Consider the following 21,481-nt stretch of genomic DNA (forward strand, 5'->3'; position numbering starts at 1 on the left):
GTTTGTTTTATGAAAAGGGTCTTTAACATGTAATCTCCGTCTCCCTCTTAGAACATCCTTGGTTTGGAATACTCAGATTGTAGCAAAAAAGTTCTTTAAAAGGAGAGCAAAATTTATGAAAATATACGGAATGTGTCTTGTTAGAAGTGGTGATGGTTTCTAATATGTAGAGCTGTGATAAGTAGCACCTTTCGTAGTTTTCAAATGCTGGAACTGCTAGAACTTTTCAGTTCTCTGGGCTGATTAGTGTGGAACAGGCTGCTCTTAATTGTTGTGTGTGCAATGATTATTAGTGGATCTGTGAGCAAAGGGAATTTGCAGCCACATTTACATGACACAAGTAGAATATACTAGCTTAGCATTAAGTACTTTCAGATGGGAACAGAATTGCTCAGGTCCTTACCTACTCACAAGGTCTATCCAGTTTGTTCTGCGCTAATGATACAGAACAGATATGGTAAGAGTTGGAATTCCTTAAATCAGTGAATGGTGACAAGCTGGTATCAAGATTCCTGTAGTAGCCTGCTTGGAGAAGGGAAGGTAAAAAAACCAACCACCATGTGGCTTGGCTACTTTAACTTTGGTAATTGTGCGCTGGGCTTCTTTTTATATACCTACAGATACATGAGTGCATATTTTGTATCCATCCCCCAAGCAGTAATACCAATTAACTTGTATAAAATACAATACTAAATACATGCTGCAACCAGTTGGGCTATCCTCTGTTTATTGGAGGTGTTTTCTAGTTTCCTTTTATTCTGCCTACAAAGGCTTTTGAAGAGTTGAGGGATCTTCTCGGTAAAATACAGTATCTGGTTTTATGACTTCATAGAAAATTGTGGAAAATGTTACCTTGACTTTAGAGTGTCCTCAGAAAATAACACAATAAAGTCAGACAGAGGTCAATGATGTGATGAAGCTCTATAGGTCCCTAATTTGGAGCTTAATAACGTTTTCTAAAATGACTGCTGCTGTAGAAGGCAACATAGATTCAAGAACTGAAAGATGCACTTTGAGCTGTGATTTCTTGACAAAACATTGTTCAGTTAGAAGTGAGATTGTCTATCTATAGTGTCAGCATAAGAAATCGTTCTTCTAAAAATTGCAGTTACTAAGCACACTTTTAAAAATGATGCCAGGGATTTGGCGAAAATTGCACAGCCTGTCAATCTGAAATCTTGAAATGAACTTAAGATAGATTTGCAGTAGTTTCCATACAGTTACATCCCAAGAATATCTCTGTCAATTTGGAGAGAGATATGATCTTATTTTTGTGATTCATTTTACCTTTTACATCACTGTTCTCTGCCTGGAAACCACATATGAGAACTTTAAATGAAGTAAGCATTTGTGAGAATTAGTTAATACTTTCAAAAGGTGAAAGAGCAGGGAAAATCAGACTAAAATGGCAATTTTAGTGCAACCTGAATCTTGAGAAAGAGTCATCTTTCTGGGTTATTTCAAAAAAGTAAAAAAGAACAATTAATTCAATTTCTCTGGCATTCAATTTGATTTTGTGTTTTCTGTTGTTTTTTTTTTTTAAGTTGGATAAATCTGATCTCCATATAAACTACCTTTTCAGGATCTGAGAGTTACAAATCATATCAGAATTACTAATCAACTTAGCACTGCTGCTCCAGCACACTTCCTTTGCAGTTGATCTCAATTAACTAACTATATGTCATAATTCATGCCACAACAATATAGTTTATTTGATTATCAAACCTATTACTATGGTGTTAAATCCATATGTAAGCTTATTACTGAGTTTGAGGTCTTTAGTGAATTTTAGATCAGGTATTATCATATTTTTACTTTTATGATTTTTTTATTACTAGTGCATATTCAGCAAATACATAGTGAGTGTTGTGAACAAAGATTAAGAGAAATGAAATTTAGAGGAAAATTAAAGAAACAAATCCTACTGGTCATATATAATATGACTGTAGCTCACAACCTATCAACGAGCACTTTCTTGCTTTTCACCTTTACTTAGAAGATTAATGTCACAACCCTTGTTAGATGTTTAATTAAATTTTATGTACTTCGACAAAGACTGAAGCACAATGGTTTGAATTGTGGCACCCTCCAGCATAACGCTATTTTTACAAGCCAAAATTTGCATCTCATGAATGCATATTTTGGGAAATCATATGTATGGCCACTGTTGCATTTCATGAACTTTGAGTTCGTCTCCTAGATTTTCAGAGGACAATTAAATGTTATACAATTGGATGCCAAATAATCAGGTTACACATTTTTCCACTGAAGTCCAAAGAAATGAGTTGAAATTGTTCTTTGAGAAGTGGAATTAAGAAAGAACTCTAGAAATGGGACCAAAATTTCAGACAACTCCAGAATGGCCCTCAACCTCACAATTCTTGTTTTCTTTATGGTCTTTGGTGCTTCTGTGTAGAAGCACAACTTTATAGAAGTGTAGGCACCTTCACCTAGATTAGTCAGTAAGGCAGTGGATAAGGTGTGGCCCTGAGGCACCAGGGAGTGCCCCTCTGCTTCATGCAGAGACTGTTGAGTCATGGCTGCCTATCACAGGGGGGGCATGAGTCACCAAGCTGTTATGAAAAGCAGATGATTCTAGAGCCTATGTTTAAAAGACAATTGGTAGTTGCACCTGTGAATGTAAGAGGCTTGATCATGTGCCTGTGTATGTTGTTTATGGAGTATACTTACTGGACTCTTGGGGTGGGTTTTTTTGGTTTTTTTTGTGGTTTGTTGTTTGTTTTGGTTTTGGGGGGGGCATAGTGAGAGTTTAGGCAAAGAAATGAAAACTACTGGATCTTGATCAAGCTTAGATTGGAGACAGGCACTGAACTTTTCTGGACTGCAGTAGTTCTGGACACACCCAGAAAGAGAACTTTAAATTTTTCAAAGCATCTGAAGTAAAACAGAGAGGCACCTTCAGGGTTAGGTGGAGTAACTTGCAATTTTTGTTTTAATGAAAATGTTTGCTCCATGTAAGCATCAGAACTTTTCATCAGATCTAATGCTAGATTTGTCTGTCATGCAGCTTTCAGAGACAAGTGTATGTTTTAATGTAGTTAATATTTGAAGAGATTAAAACTCTGGTGGTAGGTGTCAACAGTTACGGTCCAAGCTGTTGGATGTATGCACAAATTGTGTAGCTAGATAAATCTGGTGCACTGTGAGGCGCTTTATCAGAGTCTTGTGAATGTAGTGAATTTTGGATGCAATCCAAAGGACTTGCATTGAACATCGTTTAATAGGTGTGAACAACTAAACTAATAGATACACTATACCAATGTGCAAGACAAGAGATTCAAAGGCAATCTTAAAGGGTATAATACTTTTCTTGAAGTATTTCTAAATATTATTTATTCATGATTTTTCCCCTAAATAATACAAAAAGAGGCTTTTGTACATCAGTGGAAACATGACTTTGGAATCATGCTCAAGTTTCATAGATACTTCAAGTTGCCATTGTCAGTAGCTGGCAAGATACATAATCTAACCAGAAAGATAAATATTGAAGGAAATTTAAGTTGGCTTGCTATATATTTAAGTCAACAAGATAGAATAGCCTAAAAGCTCAGAGCAATTCTGAACTTAGTTGTGTTAGCGTATGCTTCTACATGATGTATCTCACATCCTTGTTATGAGTTAATATAGAGGGTCTTGGATTGTTTCAATAGGCACTGTACATATGCACGTTAAGAAATTTCTGTTACAGTTAGTACATAGATGCGGATGGATATATGTGAGTCAGCAGGACTTATAAGTTGATGCTAAAATGACATTGGAATTCGTGAAAGTGAAATCCCATCCACTCACAATACACAAAGGCTATAGTCACATGAAAAATTGCATGTGAGTGGTCCTGTGATATTTAAGAGGTTAGGATAACTAATTCATTGGCTTTCTGCAAATTTTCAAACTACTTTCTAGGAAGACATTTCTTTAAGTTAATTAGCCAAGGGGGAAATCTCACTGTTAACTTCCCAGTAGATTTTGTTCCTCTTTTCTTTATGGTTGAGTGTTGCGAGTAAGTGTGAGAGTAAATTTCAGGAAATGTCGGGACAATGGATGGTTATGATTAGCTCGTGACTTGGTACTGTAGTTGCTGAGATTGGTAGCAGCAGTTTAAAGGTCACTCACCTGCAGTGTGAAAGGGGTGGAGACTTTAATCAGGGTCTTTTTATCCAGTCTCCTTTTCTGTGACCTGATGCACATTTTATTATATGCAATGAAACACCTCTCCCTCTGTCATGCCATGGTTGTTCTGGAGAGGAGGTTTGAATTTTGTCCGATCCTGCGTGGTGGGTTGGTCAGTTTGTTTTATTTTGGTGGGATTTGGGGTTTTTTTCTTTCTTTTTTTGGGGGGGAGGGAGGGGAGGGTGTGTGTGTGTGTTTCTGTTTTTTCCCCTACCCAGTTTCACAGATGTTGTTATCATCCCACTTAGAGGTGAAATGGGAAAGATTGCTGAAATGTCAAATACTTTAATGCTGTGGAGAAACTCTTGCTAACTCTGCTGCAGTACAGGAGTGTGGCTTGTTCCAGTTGAGATATCTATTCTGCTGTAAACAGGGTTACTAGAAAGTCTTTTGCTAGGCAGGTCTATAGTGCTTTTAAGCCCTTTGTGAGAAGGTAATTTGACTTTTATATTTGCAAGACTTATTGCAGTGACTAGCACATAGTACACCTCCTTAGGCTGTTGAAAGTTTCCATGCCAAAATCCATGTTATTTAATTCTAGTGTTAACTGTCTAGCCATTTCAGGTGTTCATTTTGCCCTGGACCTTCTGGAGGGAAAATGATCGTCACATTTGCACATTTTCTTATCAAAAACACTACTGCCAAAATGACATTTCTTTCAATAGGCTGTAAGCACCTAAGCACTTAAATAATTTTGAAAACAAGCTCTTAAGTCACTTAGATACTTAGCAGTTTTTACACTGTGTGCTATAAATGATATTTCAAAAGCAATGCATCTATGAGTTACAGTAAGAAGTGTTTTGAAAAAGGCATTGAAATACTATTGAAAGTTGAGTTTGTAATGCAACCTGCCATTGACAATGAAGATACAGATGAACTGAAAAAATTGAAAACATATGCATGGACTTTAAGCACTCTTTTAAAGAACAATCTCCAGAAACACCAGAGGTCCCTCCTCTGCTTCTTTGCAAAACCAGATCTATATAATAGTATCTTTTCTGCTTTTCAAATGAGGTGCAATTTACAAAGTGGATTAGGGTACTGCACATTTCTCTTTCTGTGAGTTTGTATTCCGTAACAATGTTCTGCTGAGATTATGTCCCTCTATACAAGGATGTTGGATAAAATGATTATTGTGGAGTGAAAACAACTGAAAGAGAGTACATCTGGAAAAACACAGAATGATAAGAACTTGAAACCGTGTTGGTTACAATCCACATTACATACATACCCTCCGTTTTCAATAAGTGATATAAAAGACTATTGCCTCAGTATGTCTGGTAATTAAGAGTCAGGTTGCAGGAAGTGAGACATTTGTTTCCCTCACAATGGAAAATGTCTGTTAGTAAATAGTATCCTAGGGTATCTAAATGCTTTGTGTTAGTGCTGTATACGTGGACTTGCCTAACATTTAAAGGAATGTACCATTTTCTGATACTATGTGCTAAAAACTCAAATGGTGTAAGGTGTTGCAGGAGATCTAGGCTAAAAATCTGTTTTCAGAAGTGCTGCCCATCTTTTAAAAAACAATTGTACGACATTAAGCTGTGAAATTGGTGAATAAGTTTGAGAAAGCCTCTTGGATCTACAGACAACAATGGAACTGCAGAAAGCAAGGGTGAAGTTTAGCTAAGCCCTAATGCTTTCTTCCTCAGGACTAACTCGAACCTGTTAGGTGCAGAACTTTTGTCATGATACTTTCCCAAATACTCAACTTTTAATACATTCAATTAAAAAAAATCAATAAAAAAATAAAAAAAGGAATTTTCTTTTGAAGTTTTTAGAAGTATTTTCGATTTCCTAAACCAAATTTGTTGTCCTTTGATTTTTATTGGGGGGGGCGGGGGGGGGCTGAATATTTAGCTTGTCCAGTTACCTGCAAACAATCCACGCTTTCTAGTAGCAGGATCAGTACTTTATCTAACTGCACATTTTTTAAGTTCTTGTGAGTCTTTTCCCTTTCTAGGCAGATTTTAATTATCTGGCTACCTGACAGAAATTGAGAGATCTTTATCTATGAACAGCAATGTTCTCTTGTTTCTGTTCACTCCGCTGCATTTCAAGAATGGCAAGATACAGACAGCAGTTGACCAAGTTCTGAAATGTATGGATTTAGATTCAGTCTCAATAGCATTTTATTTCCTCTTATCCTCCCTTCTTCCTCCACAACCTCCTCCTGCCCCACTCAATGTATATTGTATTTCCCTACTGCAAGGATCTCTTTCCTGCCTGAAAAATCTGGTGCAGCATTTTAGGTGTCCAAGACATGATTACAAATTTATTAAACTAAGAACTCCACAGATGTCTGAACGTTTGAGAGTATTTCCAAACAAATGAGAGTGTACCTAGGTAATAACCCTCTCAAGGGCTGGTAGGACTTCTCTGCATTTGCAGTAGTCGTGATGCAATGATAGTACTTAGAAATAAGGTTCAGTTGAATTTGTGTTCAGAATGTGGTTTAACCGCAGATTTCCTCCATGACTGTGGGCAAGGCATTTAACTTCATTGTGGCTGGGTTTCCCATCTGTCAGAGAGGGGACAACGCCATTCTTCTCTTTTCTTTTATTGCGGATTGTATGAGCGCTCACAACAGAATCATCCTTGCATTGCTCACAAAATGGAGAGTGTATTCATAATATTATGATACAATAGAAATTGGTAACCCAGTTTCAGTTCTATGAATTCTAGTAACACAAGACTTTAAAACTGTTTGCTTTATTGTCATACAAGTGACATACCAGGAATGTGAGATAAAAAGGCAAGTAAGTTTAACATCAGATTTGCATCCTTGGGAATCAAATCGAGAATTTGCATCCCATGGTCTTTCAGCAAAGCACTTTGGCACCGTTGAAGTCCTGTTGCAAAAAATGGGGTATGTCTGGTCTATTCATGTAACGTACACTGGATTTCCAGTTTGAATTGCTGCAAAGTCCCAAGAATTGAGGTAGAGATGACTAATGTAGGTCTGTATCCAGTTTCATAGACATCCTGGAAGATACCGAATAAGCAGTGTTAAATGTTTTTCTCTTTCTGTAGGGTTGGTGTGTGATCGGCATTGTGCTGTACCACAGTGAAGAGGTATTTTCCACTTCAAGAGACCTGGCATTAAAAGATCATGGTAGACAGGTTAATAGTTTCTTTGAGGTAAGTGATGCAATAAAACATTTAAAATCTTACTGAATATGCTCTTAACACACTGCAGTAAATAGCAATTTGACTGTCTCTTGCTTTGGTGTTAAAAGTGTTCGTATCCTAGGAGGATAAATAAAAATCTTGTCCAAAGACCAAATAATCAAGCACATGCATACCAGGCATAGCATTGTTTGGTGACAGTAAAAAAAGAAACTTCTCAGTGTTTATGGTTAGAGCATCTGTTAGTGTGTGCCAATGTGATGGCATATATGATCGGGAAGTTCCTTTTTTTTTTTTTTTTTTGATGAGGCTGTACAGCTGCAGTCACTAGGCTTAAATTACTGATTTACATGTTTTACTACCTGTGCTGCAATTCATTCAGGGGTTTATATTATGCATTCCTGAAACAGCTTGCCAGTGGGCAAACATAGGAAAGACCTTTCAAATAGTTTTCCTGACAAAGGAAACATTCAACTGTTTCTAAGCTGGTCTGTCCAGTTCTGTAGTTGGGCAAGCAGATTCAGAGGAAACAGGCAGCTGTGGTGCTACACGAACAAAAGTTCACCTCCCGTGAGGAATGACAGCTGCATGCTCTTTCATTTATATGGAGATAGTGTCAGCGACACCTCTGATCTAACCTTCCTTCTTGGGAATTTTATACATCAATCTTTGAATTGCAATTCTGGCACTCCGCTAATATTCCAGGGCAGATTACATATCAAAATGGATCTGTCACACATTATTGATGCTACCTGTGTTAACTTTCCTGTTGAGAGTTCTCCCTGCAGAGCTCCTCCCATGCTGTCCCAGACCTAGGCTGTTCTGCACACTTTCATTTGGGAGGAAGTCGGGAATATGAGACAAGAGCCATACTGCACTAGTCAGTACTAATCACTTGGGTAAAATACTTTCACTTCTTTCTGGACAATCCACAGTTGGCTGTGATAGCCCTTCTAAGAGACAGCAACCATGCAAGAGATCTATTTTGGTACCCTCCAGCTTCATTCATGGAGAGCTAATACTGCAATGATAGAGGAAGAATTCTGAGAGGTGTTCCTAAATGAGGTGTTAAACAGCAAACTACTTCTTGCTATTCACTTTGCTCTGTGCTCCCCTAGTTAAACAGAAATTGGTATTGCTAGTAAAAGAACATGAGCATGTTTACTCTTTGCAACTTGGGTAGACTGACAGTTTAAAGCCTAACTTTGCTTTAAACTAGGTACTTGGCTCCAACTAGTGCCATAACTGTGAGAGCATGGATTGTACCAGCAAGGTTCTTACACAAAGGCCTGAGTTAAACAGCCATCAATCAGCTGCAATTGCTACCTGACCTGTTTATGTATACTTGAAAAGTTTGGCTTATTTTAAGGAGCACTTGTTCTTTTTGGCTTTTCTGCACAGTAAGAATACCTGAAACAAACCCACTGAAATTGGAGAAGTCTATTTTTGTAGCTTGGGAGGCCTAACATTAGTCAAGCATGACAAATAAAAAAGCCTAGTCCAGAGAAGTCAGGCAAAGCAAGCTACTGAGGGAAATAACATTAAAAAAATTAAATTGCTGCACACTGGTTTGAAGCTAGAGGCTTACCTCAGGATAATTTAAGTATTACTGGCAGATTTCCTGTGTGTTTGAAAGAGTACATTGATATCATTGTTTCTGAGAGATCCAATTGTAGATACAGAACTGAACTTAAAACCTAGCTTCATTGTCCCTGAGCATGTACATACAGATGGTGATTACAGTGCAACCTCATTAAAGAATGGTCAGGAAAAGCTTGGCACGGAGTAATCACGCATATACTAAAAGTTTACATTTTAGAACCAAAAACTTTAATCTGGTAAGTAATTTGCTTTGAAGATTACAGTTCTCACTCAGTTCAGAACTCCCAACCTTGTGCATGATTTCAGAAGAATTTATGCATTCATAGTAGTCCTTCAGACTCATGAGAAAAATTCTGTCCTTCTGTTGAGCATGAAAGCATTCATTTCCTTATGCAGAGTTTAAACTTTCTTTGACATGCTCTGAGGGATTATAGGGAGAAGAAGCCATAAGGGAGCAGGGAGTGGGTAGGAAGATTCTGAAAAGGAAGTTAGATATAATTTGCAGAGGATGTAGGCTGGGCCTGTTGGAGACTGAGCTCTGCCTACTTTCAGGCTTCTGTTTTCATTGACCATAGTTAGGAGATCACTTGAGCACTCAAAAAAGGGATATGCAGGTCAGCTAAAGATAGACCTGATGATGTCATTTTGCAGTTTGGATGTCTGAGTTCTGTTTCTATTTCTACCTTTGATTTCGGGTGTGATTGGCAAATCAGATTCTTCATTCATGCCTTTGGCTTCCATCCACCACTGTGTTATTAAGCCTTGCTCTGAACTGCACATTTTGACTTTTACTGTGGTTTCTTTATGGTGCCTTACACTGGCTCCAATTTCAGCCACCTCCTCTGTATTTTACTTTATCACAAATGATAGCTTTGTGAAAGCTTCCTTCTAATGGACTTTTAAGTATTTTAATTGGTTTTTTCTAAATTAATGTGGCAGTAAGGAAATAATGACTTTTTCTTGCCCTTGAATGGTTTATTGCTTTGAGAGAGAAGGGGTATAGAGATAGGCTGTATGCAATCAGTACTTCCCTAATAATTCCTTTTGCTGTATGTTGGCAAGAACACACACAGAAAACTCAAGAAAAGCATTCTAGTAGAAGAGTATTAGTATTGGTGGTAATGAAATGCTTAGTCTAAAAAAACTTTCTGTTTAGGAGGTCTGTCTGAAAATACCTGAAACGATGAGAAACATTTAAAGGGTTACTGTGTAGGGAGCAAAGGAAGGAGCTGTGAGTAGGAAGCACAGCTGGATTTTGTCTGGTCCATTAGTTTGCAGATGGATTTTGTGTCCAAATCTATCAGTTTTACTTCTGCATTGAAATTCAGCAAATCATTAGCAGCTTTCCTCTTTATAGAGGGTCTGAAGCATACTCTTGGTAGACTAAGAAGTCAAACTCCTGATAGAAATAAAGATATCTTAATCCTACTTCTCATACCTTTCTGTGTTTTCTGATGAAGGGGCTTGCTAGCAGGGGGCAAACCAGTCCCCGGTGCAAATTATAGCAGAGAAAAGACCGAGTTAACTGAGCCTAACTTGTAATGGGCTCATAGGAGTCATTACAGTGGTGAAGCTTGACAGAACAAAGTTTGTTTGGGCTTGGTTCCCATTATGACTCCTTTCAGATTGAAGATGGGGGGACTGGGGCGATGCTCGGCTGCTTATCCTGAGTCTCTGGTGAGCTGTGTCCGCTACTTTCCATCTTCTGTGCCCATTAGATTATTCAATTTCTACAAGTGTTAGGCAGCTGGGGAAGAACCTATTTTCTGCAAAATCATGGTGGTTCTTTGCGTGTTTCCTGTGTGCTGGAGATGGAGTGTTCATCTGTAAAATGAGGAGCCAGAGCTAGAAAAAGACTTAGTACACAGATGGGTGAATTCTTACTTAGCACTTCAGAAATCTTGCAAAGCATATGTCAGTTTGACACCAAATGCTGAGGTGTTAAAGTATGCACTGCCAAAAATATTTTAATTTAAACCTGAAGTTATGTGAAATACTATCATTGTATTCTACTTGATATGCTTTTGCTTTATAAACAGACAAATACCTGTATGTACCTTGCACTTCCTGCTGTGAAGAGGACGTTTCATACAGTTTAGTAAGCCTGCTTTGCTTAGTAATAGTATTCAAATGTCTAAATAAGTTCTTGCAGTATGAAACCCTGTAATAGGCTGTGGATGTGTGGTTTGTGTTAGTAGTAAATATATCTTCTGTTTCACTGTTTGCTTTTTCAGACTCCTCAGTTCCCTAGCAGTGCTGGGATTTCAGTTTGTCATGCCACAGCCTTCAGTTGAACACAGAAAGGTAAGCATTAGAAATATTCAGTTTTGTATTCTTAAAGGTAAATGTAGAAAACATTAGAGTAAGATGCATAAAGCAATAAAATCTAAATAAAAGAGGCTCATCATGGATAATTAGCTGACTTATAAATAGAAATAAAGAAATTTTATGGATTGTCGCAGGTCACAAATAGATCCACGTCAGCTTATTCAAGCTTTGGAGAATTTTCATCATGTAAGACAAAGGGGAAGAAGAATTCATGTCAGTGAGAGTAGCACTCAAACATGGAATGATTAGCAGAAGCATTCAATTGCTCATAGGTAGCTCTTTCTCTTACGGAGATGGACATGTCTGAAATAGAAGTTGGACCCAAACCACACCGTGTTGCTAGATTTAAATTGCTAGAGATTGGAGCTAGAAATGGCTGAACTTCCCTGTTGTGCTCTTGTGAATGGTTCACTCATCTTAGACATTGGCATGTCTAAGAAGGCTTGCAGCCTGCACACTTTCCATCCTGCTCAGCATTAGTGAGGTCTCATCTGGAATATTTAGATTAGGTTTTTGCACTCCTTTTCAGGAAAGTAGTGGACAATTTGGAGAGAAATGGAGGGCAGCAGTGATTATCCTCAAGAGGTTTTAAAATCTTACCTCTGAGGGAAGTTTGAATGAATTCAGGTAGTTTAGTCTAAAGATTAGAAGACTGGTGAGGAGGCAGATATAACCTCAAAATATTTCTGGGTGCTAAAACGGCAGCTATTTCTGTCCGTGGTGGAGTAGATGAGAAGAAATGGATTTAAACTGGGACAAGACAAACTTACGTTTGATGTTAGAAAAAACTTGTCATGGTAAAGATATAAAGAAGAATAGATGATATTGACTGGACAATATTTAGCATTTCCATGATGGAGGTCTCTGTGAATGTGTTGGAGAAATGTTTGTCGGGAATGATGTGTTATTGATTCTACTGGAGACCGGAGGGGTGACCCCTTGAGTGCTCTTCTCTTTATGGGCTCTGACCTTTTATCTATGGTGCTCTCATCTCTTAATTGGTATTCAAACACAACCAGTTAATTATTAAAGGTATCAAATTACCTATTTAAAAAAGTTTGTTTTTTTCTATAGATTTTAAAATAATAATGCAAGATGCACATTTAATTTTGGACTGTACTTTTTGAAGGAGATAAGAGGCAAGTTTGTGGGGTTTCCTTTTTTTATGTGCATATGCCACCATTTTTAGGGCAAATAATTATTTGGACAATAACTCCATAGGTATGGACTAGAAACCTGAAGCTGTCCAATAGTCATAGTTCCTGAAGAACATAGCTGTCATGTTCACCAACTTGTGCAGCCTAATTGTAAGGCAAGTTAAATGAGGTCAGTAATGATGCAGTCTGAAACTGGCATGGTCCAGTCTGCAGCATTTCTCAACCTGCCGAAGTGCTCTATTCTAAACCTGAGTACAACAGTGGTTTTTTTAGATCTCTAGATGGTTGTGTTTGCTGCTGCTCTGTTTTCAGTACTCTGTCTAATTAGACATTCTTTTGTAACATTGACAGTGGAGAGATGCTGCAATCCAGCTTCCAAATGGCCTTAGGGTGAAAAAAATCTACTAACTAAAATAGAGTAAGTCAGAGAAACAATTGCTTCATTCTGTGAGGCTCCGGAATTAATTTTGATAAAAGCAGATTCTTTGTTTTCAGTGGAATGAGAAATGCCCTTGGTCTGGAGTGTCTTCTGTAGTAGTTAAAGCGACTGAAGGCATGGCATGGTAACCACCTTGGAGCTGTTTTTTTTTTACTGAAAATAAGAGAGGCGGAAGTTTCCTAGTGATGATCTCATACAGGCTCCAAGTCTGTCTGTCATTCTCAGCTCTTACACTATGGGAGAAGATTCTATTCATGCCAAGCTGTGTTTAGACCGGAAGTCTGTATTTATTAAACTTTTTTCAGAAACCTTCTGACCCACCTGTCAGCTCCAGACAGCAGGGGCTGTTAGTAACTCTGAAAGCCAAGTTAGACATGTTTCTAACTGAGGGCAGGTTCTCAGCTTTGCAGCTCTGGAAGTTGTTCCTGTTCTTTTTATGCAGTAACCTGGATGTGTGTTTGCTGGCATCCCTAGCCAGCATCTCCTGTGTATTTCTGCACGGATCTCTCTGCTGTTTGGCAGAGTTCCTTCTATGTGAGAGGAGGTCAGTTTTGCAGGAAGAAAGGGAGAAGAGGAGGAGGAGGGAAGGATTTGGTGAAAAATATCTCATTTTAACAATGTACTGAATAACAAAAGTGGTGTATGGTAACTTTCATATACGCGCTCAGAGGGTATGGTATGTGGAAACTGAATAACTAGAGCTGAATTCTAATAAAACATTAGCTTTACCTCAATCCTTATTGTGTGTTTATTTTGCAGCTTAAAGTTAAGCACGTGTGTACGATTGATGTTTGAATGTGCAGGTTGGAGAGTGTTTGGATTCTGTCTTGTGCACCCTGCATATATTTTTGCTCTGAAAGTTGTGGACAGGGAAATAAAATCAGAGAATTGGACTTGGATATTTGGCTGAGTAATTCATTAAAATATTTCCAAATTTTCTAGATTTTTTTTTCTTACACTAAAACTTTTGGGAAAATGAAATAAAATCCAGGACAATCCCCAAAGCAGCTGATGGAAATGCAGTTGTAACTGCTTCTTGAACACCCTCAGTTCAGCTGTGATTTTTTTTTTTTTAAAAGGAATTGACAATACTTAAAAACATCAGCAAGTACTATTTTCTCTGTATTTTAAAATCTTAATAGATTTTCATGTTTTCTTCTTTTTTTTGGAATCCATATTTAAAGTCATACCAGTTTCAGAGAGGCTGACATAATGTAAATTTTTGAACAAAAAACTGTTTGTAGTTTCCTAACTCTTGTAAAAGTTTTTATTTAGCTTCAGTACATTAGAACTACTTAAAGTACCATTTAGCTACTCTTTGTTTAGTGGCATACGTTTAGGACTTTAACATGAAGAAAGAAGTTTATCTTATCAAGCAGCAATTTTAATTTTTTTAAGGGAAATTTCATCAACAAAATCTGGAAGAGCAGAGCTCAGCAGGTTGCTTTCCTCAGATGCACACACAAAAATCCATTTCTGGCATGACAGCCTGGGGACTGTTAGAAGAATGAGCCAAATTGCTTCCATAGTAGGGAAGTGCAGATAGCGGAATTAAGACTTGGGGGAGTGACAGGACCAAATGGGAAAGTTTTTTATTTTTTCTCATTTGCAGTTTATTCTGTAACTCTTCTGCTTTCAGGACACACACACACCCATCCACAGACTAAATACAATACTATTCCATTTCAGTTCCCCTTCTTTTGTTACTTTGGGAAAACTTAAGCTTGGCTATTAAAGTAAAAATGTTTTGAATACTAGCTAGTAACAAGATACTTTTTTGGGGGAAAACATTTGACTGGGCAATGTTTTCTGCTTTTAGATTTTATAAGTTTGGAATTAAGATCTTGGAAGTTCATGTGTCATACATAGTGAGAACTGACCGATACAGAATTTCTAGTTTGAAAAATACCTGGCTGCCTGATTTTTATATAGAAGTAGCTTTTGTGCTTATTTACTTTAAACAGTGCTGTGTCTCCTGTCAGAAGTGCACAAAAAAATGAAAACAAAGAACACCCTTACATCTTCCTACATCTGAATGTATGGTACTTTTCTGTTTGTTAATCTTATCTCTGTAAATAGCACAGGTTTGAACACTAATACAAATACATTAAACACGGTATTTTAATTAGAAATAAAAATTCCTAAGCAAAAGACTTTTAAGGTTTCTTGCTGAAGACAGGGGTTGTAGTGTTGGTCAGTAGCTTCTTGGATGTTGGGTTTTGTCATGATCTGACTTATTCCTCATTCACAGTATAGAATTTCTAAATACCAAGCGTACTCCTCCATAAGGCCAAAATACCTGTCGATATTAGCAAAAAGGAGGAAATGTGAAACCAAGTAATTGCCACTTGCCTTTAAAAATCAACCAAGCTGTCTGAAATTGGTTAAACTGAAATCTTTCTTAATATTTGAACAATTAACTTTCCTTGTCCATCAGTACTGGACATATGAACAGCCCTCCTGCTGCTCATCATGCAGTCAAGCTCTCTGTTCTCTCTCCCTATGCTTATATTATTGAATAAATATTACTTTACCTTATCTGGTAAGTCTCATACTGTGATGAACAGAAGGTTAACTATGAAGCATAACAGTTCTTCTCCCAGACAGCCTCTCAAGTCTATATTCCGAGTTTTTCAGAAGTCATTCCTGGGTGGATTTTAACTAATCATATGTTGGTGTGTTAAGAAAGTAAGCTGTAGTTGTATTTGTGCCTTGTTTATTTTAGTAAAATTGGTAACGTAAATACAAGTAAAGTTTGTCCAAATAAAATTTCTGACATAAATATTGCTTTGTTTTAACCTATTTCTTCCATTATAGCATTAAATAGTAGTATGAAGCAATGGAGTTGCTTTGAATTTATGCATATCTTTTTGTCACTCAGTTGTAGATTAGAATTTACTTCAGTGGAGGTACAGTATATTAAAAAACTAATTTTCAATGTATGGAAGAAGTGTTAGGATTTATTTTTACAAGTATTGAATTGGGACACTACAACATTGTTGAAGAATCTTGAGTCTGTTTGGGCTTAGTGTTGTTTCTTTATGCTGGTTCTAAATTAAAGAAGAAATAAACTGGGTGTTATCTCTTGCTATCAGACACAGTCTCACTATGAAAAGCAATTATGTATCAAGTGAATGTGACTATAATCCCCAGAAAATTTGGATATGAATATGCTTTTAGATGTGTGTTGTTGGGTTTATTTGTGGTGTTTCCCCCCCTCACCCTCTCTTGTGTTGGATTCGAATATGCTTGTTGAAAGGTCATTGCTACTAAATCAGGAGAAATAAGGAGCAGGAGCAGAAGCTCAGGGAAAAGAGAGGAACAGAGGGAAGGGAAAGTTGGCCAAAACCACTTTTTTTCATCGTGGTGAGCTGTTAGAGCAGTTCAGTTACTTGTGGAAATGTAGCCTGAGTAGCAATGCAATGTAATGGCCAAACCCCGTCATTTCTCATCTCAAATAGCAGTTCTGTTCATAAAAGGGAATATCCACAATTAACATCTACTTCAGAGCAGCTTTGCTATCTGTGGTATACTTGTTTTTGGAGAGGGTGAGTTATTCTTGTTTGGTTGGAGGTGTGGGGGTTGATATTTTGTTGTTTCTTTTCAGGACACACAGAAGTTTTCCTTCTAGAAGGAGTAGTTTCTGAGTTACCTCTGTTTTCCTTTTTCTCCTTAAATCCACCACATAATAGCACTGTGTTGATTGCATTGGCAGAATACATGAAATTGAATTAGGAGCTTATCAGAAATTCTTTTAAACAAATTGCTCTGTCACTGTGGATTGACTGTGAGGCTCTATGCAATTTCCCTTTGCTTCAGATGCAAATTAAAAACACTGCATCTCCTCTGTTTGCCTGCACCCATGCCCTTATCTAGAGTTTTTAAATTGCTTAACATCTGCATTGGTTTGCTGTAGGATAGACCTTTTTCTGGGCAGTCATGCACCTCCCTGAAGTTTGTTCTAGGAACAGAACATTTATATGTGACAAGTAAAATAAAATGCTAATACTTAAAGGAATTCTGGCATGTTCTTAGATGAATTGGACTACCTTTTTTGAGGGGCGAAAGCAAGGAGACTATTTTTGGTCTTGCTCTCCTCTGAATAAACCTAGAAGTAGGCCACTGATTTCTTTTCATCTTTCTGTCTTTCTCTCTTTGCTTTCCCTGGCTGTCTTGCTTGCTTGTTCCAGTACACTGCACTACTGCAAAGGTCTTAAGATGCTGGGAATGATTCCTTCTACGGGTCTGTAGAAAGAGGATGATGGAGATGCAAGTGTGAAGGTAGAGGGAGAGTCTACAGAAAGGGTGATAACTTTGAGTACTATTTCAAGTGATAAAAATTTGGTTACTAAATCTGACTATTATACAATTATATTTATGCAAATATACTCTTTGAAAAATCAAGGCCAGTGGTTTTGTTATTTTTAACCTGCTCTATCATGAACTTCTGATTTTTTTTTTAATTTTTTTTTTTTTTTTAGTTAAAAAATACTGACTTCTTTAAGCTCGGAGCATGATTGTTCTGTATTTCTCTGGGAAAAAATGAAAGGATCTTTGTTCCAGTTGGATTCCAGAGCAGGTGAACTTAAAAGGTCATAGATAAGCTTCTCATCTTCCTTCAGAGCAGTATTGCATGCTAGTTCTGTCCAGGCTTTGGATCAGAGTGATGACAAAGTTGAGAAACTTTTTAGATTCACAGATGAGTTCTTCTGTTAAGGAATGTCACTTTCTATTTTATGACAGCTTGTCCTCTCTGCTTCTGGAGTGATGGGTGGATGACTCACTGAGAGATCTTGAGAGGTGTTATGTCAATTACTGAATAAATAAAATCCATGTTTCCACTACATGTGGTTTCCAAAGAATTTTTCTAAGTGTAGAAATGTGATAGAATGGCAACAGCTTTGTCACAGCTGAAGATGATTGACCTGGAAAAGGCCTAGAGTAGTACAAGCTAAGTGACATAGATCACAGATGATAGTCAATGATGAGGAACTAGTTTATTAAAGAAGCCTAGTTTGTGATATAGTGAGGGCCTGATGCTTATCATCTTTACCTTACTGTAAATCAGAAGCAATCCTACTGCAGATAAGGAGTGATTATATGGAACTGGTAGAAGTGAGGTCAGGAGTGAACCATCTGTTTACTTGGAAGTACTTAATGGTCTCACAGCAAAATGGAAAGAAACCTCTGCCTTGAAACAGCAGACTCACAGAGCGCAATGGAGGTGGTCTCGGTGTGAAAAAAATTAGCCAAACTTGGAGGAAGCTTCAAGCTCTGTTGGCACAAAAACTGTTCTGAACTTTTTTCAGAGCTGTTTACTTTCTAGACTATTTAAATAATGTTAAAGTTTCTTCAGATGTGGTCAAAGTTGGTAGAAGGGGCAGTTAAGCTTTCCAGGCATTGTAATTCCCTTCAGTGATTTGTGAATACAAAGGTCTTCTATTTCCAGGCATTTTAGCTCTTTAATCTTCACAGGCACAGATGTTCAGACAGAGTTTTTATACAAAGAACGGAAACCCAAATCGTTTAAGCTGGTAATATTTACACTTACCACGTACTGTAAAATTCAAACGGTTTACTATGTATCTGATTAAAAGCTTCCAAAATGCACTGAAGGATTAAAATAGCAGGGCACACTAACCAGGCAGACATGTACACATTGTGTCATGATGTTTTGTTTGGCCTCTGCTCCATTTTTCTGCTAGCCTTGAGAGTTCTGAGTAGTTGCTATCTGCAATTTTTAGGGACTTTTTGGTAGATTGTTTTTTATCAAACCACCAATGTTCCACATCTATCTTGTAAAAGGCATAAAAAATATGGTTGTTGCAAATGACTGTCTATAAAATAGACTGCAAAGACTTTCTGCTGGGAAATTGTTGTGGCTATATAGGTATGGCCTTTATTGGAAATCAACTGAGCTAATACTGGAAGAATATTCCTTTAAGATGCTTAGACTGGTGAAAGAATTAAACCAGTTCCACAGATGTGTTTACAACACTGGCAGGGAAATAAGATAATGTTACAGTTGAGCAGGTTCTAAAACTAAACTATAATTTCCTCAGGCCATTCAAAATTTGGCATGCTCTGCTCTGAACTGCAGTTCAGTTCTAGTTTCTGTGAGTTGGCCTGCTTTTGTTTTTATACTCTTGAAATTTTAAGAGGGTAAAGACTAGCTCTTACTTTGTGGGATTGATCATTGATCAATTATATAATAAGATGATGAATGTTCATGAAGAATACTGTGTTCATCTCATCCCAAATATGACATACGCATTTTTAACCATAATAATATACTATTATAATGGCTTTTTGAATCCTCAGTCTAAGCTTGACTGATAAAAGCTGCATGCACATCTTTTGTGACAGGCTGTGCCCTAGCAAAATCTTCAGTCAGTCAGAACTGTAGAATAAAGGAATGGGGACCATGGGCTAGTGGAATAACTAAGAGGAGATCGTGTTTTCCGAGTGCCTTGACACTCCTTTAAAATGACAATTTAGTGTCATAGAATGGCTTTTCATGTGTGGTGAAGAAGAAGGGCCATAGAAGGGACAATGATAAAATGCCTAAAGCCTGAAGGGTGTTGAGGAGTATTAACAGGATTAGGGCTCTTTGCTCTGGCAAGCACAGGGCAAATATGATAGTAGTAGTTTAAAATGGCAGGCTGGTTTCTGTTATTCCACTTTGCACCCAGCATATGAATGTGAGTTTACTGAGTGTTTACCATTGGTAATGTTTTTCTGAGCAGGTGATAAAATGTTCTTCTGGACACAGTTTCTTTGCCTTTAGGTGAAAATAATACTGTAAAGCTTTGGAAAACATACATTCATGCCTCTTACATCCCTTTCAGATGTATAATCAGGAAAATTCATGAATTCATGTAAATTCAGGGCATTTAACCAGGAAAAAGAATTACTGGATAACATGTTAGAAATTAAATCTATGAAATATAACATTATTGTATCTAAACTGAAATTGGACAAAACCAGAAAAGTTTGATTTGGTGTAGATATCTCTGGGTTTAAAGCTTGCCCTTGTCTTGTATCTCTCTTCAGTGTTGAATTTGGACTGCTATAACATACTCAGTATCTGCAAAATACTTAGTAACGTTGGCTGTGGCTATAGCAGCTTACTTAATTATGTAGCTGGTTAAAAGATATATATACTGTCACCAAGTGTTATAATTATAACTGTGAAAGTTTGTCATTAATTCACATTTGGAGTACTGTATGCAGCATTGCACACCCATGTCAAAATGAAGGAGTAGAAAAGGTGCTGAGAATGAGGACAGGCCAAATTCTGGCCTGTTTTCCCTACAAAGAGAGACCAAACAGGCTAGGACTGCTGAATTTCAGAGAGACATCCCAGAATTGGATTGTGTTAGTGATTTCAAAGCAAACATCATGGTATGGTGAAGGAGAATACAGAATGATCATTCTTCATTTATCACAATGAAAAAATTTGGGGGAGACAGTGAAATTGTCAGGCTGCATGTTTAACCAGAGGAAAAGGAAGCACTTTTTCAATGTAAGACACCCAATCTTTCGGAAACCGAGATTAGAAATATGCTAAAAAAGGGATTAACTGTATTCATGGAGATTAAGTCCAGTATGGGTATGAAAAACAATTTGAATATGGTGATTAGCTGTAAGAGGCCCTTAAATTACCGCTTACCTGGAGGCAGATGGTCTGTGGATGTCTCTGAATGTGTCCTCATTCTTACACTGTTCCCTAAACTTTTGCTTCTTCCACAGAGTCAGAAACAAAATACTGGGTTAAAGGGCCTCTGATTTATCCACTTTTTTTTTCTACTTTGCTGAACAGTTAATTTCTGTGTAAACTATAGTTCAATAGGATGAAGCATCCTACGGTATTTAAAGTCAGTGTTTGTCAGATCAGTACTACGTTGTCAGTCATTGTCTTCACACACAACTAGTTACATTTGAAATATTGGTGGCTTTCAGTTCAAGTGATATTTCCTCTTTAGGGACATTCTTGCATATGTTTCAGCAACTGCTGCTGAAATCCCGAGATGTGGATTTTATTGCTAAATTCTGACAGAGGTGGTACTAGAAATTTGCATTGTGTTTCAATAGCTTGTGCGCTCCTAGTTTTTGCTGGAATTTTTGATTCAGGATCAGAGTGATTGCTGAATTATATGAATTAAAGATAAACTATTTCTATTTAAAATGCAATCTATGTCAACCTACTGGTAGCACGTTTAATTCAATAAGATCTAAGGTTGTAATATAGTAAAAGCGAGAAAAGACTCAATGCTTGTCATAAATCTAAAGATACACGAATGACAACTGTTGCATTAGGCAATGATTTAATAGAGAATTAGTCTGCCTAAAAGCTACTAAACTTGTGAAAATTCTATAGGGTAACTAAATTTCTGAAATCCTTAAAATTTGGGAGTAAGCAATTAAAGAATGTAAAGTTAGATTTTTTTTTTTTCCCCTCAGAACACTATTACATCTTAATTACATTACACTATTAAAAATAGTGGATGTAATTAAGGAAGCAAGAGACATAGTATCCTCAAATATTCTGCTTTCAGTTTTTTCAATTTATTACCCATGATATACAGAGGTTTTGTAACTGTAATCTACATACTCATGCCTGTTGCATTGA

General features: G+C 37.2%; 1 protein-coding gene across 2 annotated transcripts in view; it reads left to right on the forward strand.

Annotated features, from left to right (window-relative positions):
* THSD4 (thrombospondin type 1 domain containing 4) overlaps window positions 1–21,481 on the forward strand; it is a 354,361-nt gene that overhangs the window by 57,093 nt on the left and 275,787 nt on the right. For both annotated transcript variants that reach the window (XM_054836973.1, XM_054836972.1), the window contains exons 2-3: window positions 7,228–7,335; window positions 11,160–11,229. In XM_054836973.1, coding sequence (XP_054692948.1) covers window positions 7,307–7,335; window positions 11,160–11,229 — 99 coding nt within the window. In that variant the 5' untranslated portion in view covers window positions 7,228–7,306. The remainder of the gene's footprint in view (window positions 1–7,227; window positions 7,336–11,159; window positions 11,230–21,481) is intronic.

The sequence above is a fragment of the Grus americana genome, chromosome 10, assembly GCF_028858705.1.
Source record: "Grus americana isolate bGruAme1 chromosome 10, bGruAme1.mat, whole genome shotgun sequence".
Classification (NCBI taxonomy): Eukaryota; Metazoa; Chordata; class Aves; order Gruiformes; family Gruidae; genus Grus; species Grus americana.